Raw genomic sequence first — 7,503 nt, forward strand, 5'->3', positions numbered from 1 at the left:
AATGAGAACCGTGGCGTGAGTGAAAGATACACAGTGTTCAACGGCTTCAAAGCAATCAGCCACTGTCGATGAGGGCAGTTGGTAGTGGGATGTGTTTGTTGAAAAAAGCTTAATACTCGCCAACAGCAAGCGCAGTAGGAGTAGGTAACAGCCACGGGCAGATGCTTCTAGCGAAAACCACTGGAGCTTGTTTCACTGTTGGCATAGTAGCAGCAACACCACCAAAACCATGCACAGGTTTTCATCGCCTACCACGATGCAATAAGTTGCTAGCTGCTACACGTGCGATACACAATCAATGCGACGTCAACCGTAAACCACCTACGACGGGTTCGGTGCTGCACGTGATTGCTTCTCGCACGCTCGTAGTCAAATCGCGGAATTATCGTAAATTGAGTCAAAATGTGTTTACCACAGACAACCGTTCCTCGGCAATCGAATCGCAATTGTTGGGCTGCAATGTTCCGGGTTCCGTTCGGCAGCGAATGGGCTACCGTGTCGTGTCGACATGGGTCAAACTCCATCGTCCATCGATCCAATGAAGGAAGGGCTCAGTCAGTTTAGTGGAACACACTTACCGAGCATTAGATTTCGGGCTTCAGGGTAAACTTGATTTTGTACAATGTGAACATTGTGTTTCCGCCGAATATTGATTGTGATTGGGATTCGATGTATGTGTGTGTTTGTGTGGACGGAACTGTGCGAGGAGACTGTGCGGTGAAGTTATTGATATTTCATTAGCGTAATTTGAATTAAGCTTCGATTCGCGCATCAATTTAGAAACGTGATTGGAATTGTTGCAAATTTTGCTGCTGCTGATCATAAATAATTTAAAACATAATCATCAGGCAATATACATTGCGTGAATACTTACTTGGCTAGATTAAACAGGGAGAAATCTTTGCATCGAAACCTTGCTACGTTTGAAGCAATTATTTCATTATTTCATCATAAGAAAGGGACGTATCAGGTAACTTTAACGCTTTGGAAAAAAGGTTTTATTATTTTGAAACATTTTCGTTTCATAATTGGGTTTGGAAATACGACCAGAATGCCTGTCATAAAAACTTGTGGCATTTTATGCCTAAAAGTATGCAAATTTATGTATTTAATCGTTTTTTTTTATTATTACCTGTTTATCCCGTGTTTCGGATTATTATCTGCAATACGAACACAAGTGACATCTTTTCTTTCAACTGCATACGAACACACACACACACTACATCAAACTCATGTTTTACCAGTTGACATATATTTCGAATCGTAAATGAAACACGTACTCATACAAAGAGTGCAATGGTCAATATGTAATTCGTATCACAACATGCTGATTCTTAATAAAAATCACACTAGATAAGTATTTGTAACTACACTCTAACACATTAGTCCGTAGCGCTTTTGGCCAGCCAACAGATATCTCCTCGATAAAACTCCCGCACGAATGTGTCTGTTCAACAATTTTCAAATGCCTACGGGTGAGTGAGAACACTTTCGTTCTGCTACGACTGCCACGCATCCGAGTAGCCTTCAAATGTTCAGCGCCTGAAGGTGGGCAATACATTTTAAGGATCACTTTACGATCTTTTAACGGTCTGCTGGTGGAAGGACCCTACAGCGAATCATTGGTTAACTGAGCGGGCTACATACTACATACCTTCAGGCGTTGCACACGCTAGCTAAAACTCGGCTGTAACTCGTCGTTGCTCAATCGTTCCCTTTAATTCTATACATCGTTTAAGCAGCACAATTGTGTGCAGGCCTATTAGTAACTGAAACCACCAACACTGCTTACTTACATACTGCATCACTTATAGCTATTGAATATTGATCTAATCCTTCGAATAATAAAACTCTTAACCTATCGCCCATACATACCAAGCCTCCGATTCCAACTCCGAACTCCAATCGAAAACTGATGTCTATTGATGGATGTCAAAATGGGAATACCTTCCAGTTCCGAAACTTTGCCATACCAATCCTGCAACGCCCATCAGCACCACAAGCTTCCCCCACGAAGCCTCCCTCGCCCCGGCGGAACAGACCTCCTGCTCGATCTTATCACAGTTCAGAAAGTGTCTATCGGTGGACAGCAACTTCGCGACGGTACGAAGAAAAACGGCCGAATCATGGCGACACTTGTACCGGGCGCTATTGTAGACACAGTTTTCATAACCATACCGTGCGCTGTAGGAAACGACGGGAAATAGGAGAACATGATTGACAGAGAAGCGCTCCTTGGCGATATTGGAATGGAATTGCTGCCCGAGGCAAGTTACATACCAGCAGAAGTGCATGTACTGCACGTTCATCGATTGCTTCGTTGTTTTGGACATTTCCTCCTTGAGAATGCCGACGAACTTGCTCGAACAGACGTCCCAGTCGTGGTGCACGTGATGAAAGCAAGCCTTGTGCCGCAGAAACTCTACCCGAAAGCGTGTGAGAAAAACAAGGAATTTAAACAGGTGAACAGGCGTGCAATCAACCGGAAATGATTAAAGACACGGTTCGACAGCCGACGTCGATCAGGGATTATGGTCTCACGACCGGCTATTTTATGCTGGTTGTAAGCATGGCGTTATCTGGTATTAGTCCACTGTTTGATACAGGAAAAAAATGAGGGCCAAAGAGCGTTTAGTCTTCTATTTTGTATCGGTTTTGTTGCTTCTTTGGAATGTTTCGCTTCGAGAATGTTTATAGAGTTGGTACGCCTAGCGGTATGCAATACAATCAGCACGTGATGAATTCTCTGGTGCTTTTGCGTGATCTGCCCGGCACGCAAAAAGGAATCTTTTGAACCAGAATGATTGCATAGTGTCAGGCGTTTAGAAATATTTGCAGGCTTTCGGGGTTGATTCGTGATTTGCGTCAATCGTTTATCTCACACCTATTTCGAAATGCGATCTGTAACAACACCGATTGCATACTTTAGGGCGCCACGACACACATCCTAACCCTGATTAGAAATATAATTAAATTAATTAGAGCATTTCCTAGATAAGCATCACGCCATTCTCAAGCTTTAGCCTTCTTTAATATGGCCCAATTTTCTATCCACGATTATCGGCAACCAGTTCATCGCGGTTAGCAGGATACAGCCGCTTCCAAAAGGCAAAGAATTCAACCCCCTTTCGCATGGTTTCATTAATGTCGAGATTCCGTGCGCGTGCCATCTCTCCAACCGTCAAGCTTTGGGCATTAATCAGCGAACAACTCCATTTTCCATTAAGTGCTCACTCACACACACACACACTCAGCTTACCCTTCTGAAATCCACGGTCCCGGCACAGGAACTCGTACAATCGTTTTGCACCGTACACTTCGTTTTCGATGATTTTCCGCTCCTTCTGGTCCACGCACACGTTCAAATAGTGCTGAACGCATTCCATCCCTCGGTTGAACAGTCTACGGCATTCAGAGAGAGGAAAGGAAAACATTCATTACACTCTACACGATCGGACACGTCAGCGATGGGCACGCTTGAGCAAGCCCGGAACGCGTGAACCCGGCGAAAGGAAGCCTTCTTCCGGAAGCGCGTTTTAAGCACGGGCGAAAACTTACAGACACCGGTCGCTAATTTCCTCCACCGTGTCCGGTATCTTGACGGAGTACAGCAGCTCGACGGCAATCGATGGGGACGAGTTGCGGAAGCAGCTGTCCAGCATTTGCGAGATCTGACCACACACCGGATCGGGGAGTGGGCCCGACGAGGTTTGCCCCGTTGCTGGAACATGATGAGAAGGGAGGGTTTTAGTTAGTTGGCAGACATTTAATGCGCTGGAATGTTGTTATCACTTGGGCATTATGAGGGTGGTTTGCGAGCCGTACCACATTGCGGTGGTCACATAGTTCAGTTCTGGGTTTTCGGGTTCAGAGGAGATTGAAAATTGTACCTGCGGAATGATCTTGTTAATAGATGGAATTGCTGCTGGTTATGCAGACATTGAAGTTGAATTTATTTTTAATACAGACATTCACTTCTTGATTGAAAATGGATATCATTTGGTGTATTTTGATCTTTTTTTACCAGACATTGTCAGTCACAAAAAACTGCTTGAATATTCCTTCTTCTCTGTGCATTAATTGCATTGAAAATTCATTTAATCATTCATGTGCATCAACAAATAATTGTTCACTGCGCTGAATCAATGTAGCTTATTAAATTACACTTTATTGCCACTTTAAACCACCGAAAAGGAATCACATTTAGCATTTTCCACATCAGTAAAGAAAAGGGCATCAAGGGCGCACCGGAGCAAGGATGAGTTCACTCGCAGCTGTTCACACAGTTGTGTCTGCTGACAAAAACAGACGCGCATTCACTCGCTCCCTATTAACGAGCTTAAAGCCAAACAAAAGCACGTTGAATAACATATTTTCCAGCAAAGAAGCGTCTGAAAGGGCAAATTGGATATTGTGGCTCCGAAGCTCCGAAGATTGAACGAAGTGAAGCGGGTGGATAAAATATGAGTAACGACGGTCCGTGCTTATTGGTCTGCTTCGGGGAATCTTTTGACTAAATGCTGTAGGAGTGGAAAACAAAAACTGATAACACATTTTAATATCAATATTAAATCAAACAGTCTCGAGATGGGAGAAAGGTTCTGATACGGGAAAACGGTTTCAGATCAACTTTCGCCTTTCTACACGAACGATGCGATGATAATGATGGTGATGATGGTGGGATGCTGTGTACATAAATCATTCACTAGCCATGCCCATCGCTTGTTTGTGAGCCCGCGAAGCGTAAGCTCTTGAGGATGCTAATTCTAGCGAGAGTGATCCTAAACACACTCAAACGATCGCCATGAAAAGTTTTCATAATTTAAGCCTGTTGGTGACTTGAAAAAGGATTTTTGAGGCATATTTGCAGGATGGCAACGAAATCTTTTAGAAATCTCCATGATTAAACTGTGTGTTATCGGTATCAATAAAAAATCTCTCTCTTTATGGCAGCATATTAACAAGTGCTCGTAAACCCAATCCCAATCCCAAGCCTTCAAAGAAATTGTGTCGAAAAAAGAGAGGTGGGACACACATGTGGGACGCTTTGTCATACGGATTGCATACTTCGGGGCGGTATCGGAAAAAGATTCCTTTTGCCAGTGTCGAAGGTAGTTCGAAAACCCTCTTTACAGTACTCGTGGGCGACAGCTGAACGATGCAAAAACCTACACCCAACAGACGGGACCGTATGATGCATGTTGGTGGGGAAATAAAAAAAAACCGACTCGTTGAGGAAGTTTCCATTATTTCGAACGTAGTGTTCGTCTGTAGTGCATTCGGTTGTATGAACGGAAATTGGGTTTCAAACTACTCGGAGAACTTCACAAGAAAGTGCCAGCAACAGTTGAGGTACAAGAATGTTAACTTTCTTTGCCGTCAAATACTTTGTGGATTATTTTCTCATCGTGCGCGATGTGTATTATGCTTCTTAGAGTAATTCTATTATTTCTTTCTCTCCTGTTGAAGTCATCCGAAGGTACACAAAAACTCTTGAAATAGCCATTCTTGTGGATGCTGGAAGAGCGTTTAGATTAATGTTTACCCGAGCGCGAGCGAACACCATTTCACGATATTGCATACTGTCAGGCGCTTCGGTATCGAAACATGATCCAATGCTGCGCCTTCAAAGTAGGCAAATCAATCTAACCTAAAGAGACAAGACTTTCCGGTTACAGCATGTTTCTTCAAACTTTCTTCGGAACAACGTTTTTAACTAACCTAATCAACCATCGTAAACCATCGGGGCTCAGGAAGTTAATAATAGCCCTCGGGGGATGCGGAAAACTTTCACCGTAGATCACTCAAATCTTTTCTACCTTCGCATCCCCGCCTCCATCCATCCCCCTTTTAATCCGCTTATCCACGTGGCAAGAGTCCTCCGTCCCTTTACCCTATTAAATTCGGACACAGTGGGACGTTAATTACGAGGGCTCCGCGTGGAACGGTGTCCAGCGATGGGGACAACTCCCGTTCCTGGAAGGGCCCATGCTCTGTCACCCGACTACATCACATCTTGATAAATCCAAAATCCGAGAGCGCACTTACCCCGGCAACACATCAACGTCAGCAGAAGTACGCTGGACAGCCAAAGGTTGTATCGTCCCATCCTTACTAAATCGTTCCACGTGCTTCTACTGGCCATGGTTCGCTCCCAAAAAAAAAACTGTAGACTATTTGTGCATGATTACTTTTTATTTGCACAAGCCCCAAACGCCAGTCCAGTCCTTTACTTTTCTTGGGGTTTTCTTTTCACTTGCGTTTGTTAACAGTCCTTGGGCTACTTTCGGTCGAAATCACACACAAGCAACCACTCACTCACAAGTGTCCATTTACGAAGTGCTTTACGGCTTCAAGTGGGCTATTTGCTACGTTTTGCATAAATCACATCACAAAGTACCGCACGACCGGTAAATCTTCGTACCGGTCGAACAAACATCGCCACCGCACTGTGTGTCCCGGCGGGGGGTTTTGGTCGGCGCTCTCGATGAGATGAGTCACTAAGCACGGTCGAACGATAACTGACGCTTGTGGGCGCTTGGGATGCTGTGATATATAGACTGCTGGGTGGCCAGGGGAACTCATGAGTTCGGTTGAATGGTTGTCGGGTTGCATCGTGTCGGGAACTCGTCGAACGAAAGGATAGAAAGAAACCTTCGAACGCGTGTGTGTAAAACAATTGTTCAGTCGGTTTCTACGTATATCACCAGATTGGCTTGTTCCTTTCCGGGAATGAATAATTCACTTTTAGCTTTAAATTTATTCCAATCATCATTTTTAACCGGTATCGTGCGATCGTTAGAAATTGAAGAGTAAGCGATCTGACTTTAAATAAATTGCTTGTCTCCCTTTTTCCAGTTAGGATTTGACGATCAATATTTCTTAACAAAAATGTATGCGAAATAATGAGTTAAGGTGTTTTATTTGAACAAAAAATGCTTATCAGCTGCCTCCAATATTTATTCAACCGGAGGCTTTTCAATTATGCGGCTCTACGTCTGCCACGTGTGTGGCGTGTGCAGCGCTTTGCATACATGTAGGCGCGCCTGTTTTGCCCGCGTGTGGTGAAGCTTTGGCACGCATTTTTTACACACACAAAGCACGACACGCGTTGTTGCACCGTAATGGAACAGTTTTACGAAAAGCGGCGCGTAAGCACTTCATCATTACATACTCGTTATCAGTTACTTATGTGGTTCGGTTTTTCTTACACCCTCCGACTGCCTTTTCCGCACAAGACGGATAGACAAATTGAGCAGCTCTTACCGAGTAGAGCAGTGATGCAGCACAATACAGTGGGTGAGAGTAGGATTCGGTTAGGGACAATCAATAGTATTGCTCTTTTTTAAGACATTTTGTCTCCTTTTAGTGTCGATTGTTTGCTTTAACAAAGCAGTTAGCGTGGTGAAAAGCTCAAAACAAAAATTACAGAAGCCGTAAAAGGTTCATTTTCCGGTGAGAAACGAATAACCTTCGTTTGGGTTTGGGGCTAAGGTAAACGTG

The 7,503-nt window shown here is 44.0% G+C and overlaps 1 protein-coding gene across 1 annotated transcript; it reads right to left on the bottom strand.

Moving 5' to 3' along the window:
- Positions 1 to 1,233: 1,233 nt before the first annotated feature.
- Positions 1,234 to 6,529, bottom strand: LOC118505092. Its single transcript, XM_036040390.1, has 5 exons — positions 6,049 to 6,529; positions 3,559 to 3,721; positions 3,260 to 3,402; positions 2,281 to 2,422; positions 1,234 to 2,184 (listed from the first exon to the last, which is right to left on the bottom strand). The coding sequence occupies exons 1-5, from the start codon at positions 6,143 to 6,145 to the stop codon at positions 1,920 to 1,922; spliced, it is 810 nt and encodes a 269-aa protein (XP_035896283.1). The 5' UTR covers positions 6,146 to 6,529; the 3' UTR covers positions 1,234 to 1,919.
- Between the last annotated feature and the right edge of the window lie 974 nt (positions 6,530 to 7,503).

The sequence above is a fragment of the Anopheles stephensi genome, chromosome 2, assembly GCF_013141755.1.
Source record: "Anopheles stephensi strain Indian chromosome 2, UCI_ANSTEP_V1.0, whole genome shotgun sequence".
In the NCBI taxonomy this organism is placed as follows: domain Eukaryota; kingdom Metazoa; phylum Arthropoda; class Insecta; order Diptera; family Culicidae; genus Anopheles; species Anopheles stephensi.

What these genes read in the sequence shown, in the direction of transcription:
- LOC118505092 (XM_036040390.1), bottom strand. Translation starts at nt 6,145, where the DNA reads ATGGCCAGTAGAAGCACGTGGAACGATTTAGTAAGGATGGGACGATAC. An exon ending in GACGTTGATGTGTTGCCGGG is followed by an intron (nt 3,722 to 6,048) that starts GTAAGTGCGCTC and finishes ATCATGTTCCAG; the next exon opens with CAACGGGGCAAACCTCGTCG. An exon ending in CAGTACATGCACTTCTGCTG is followed by an intron (nt 2,185 to 2,280) that starts GTATGTAACTTG and finishes CGTTTCCTACAG; the next exon opens with CGCACGGTATGGTTATGAAA.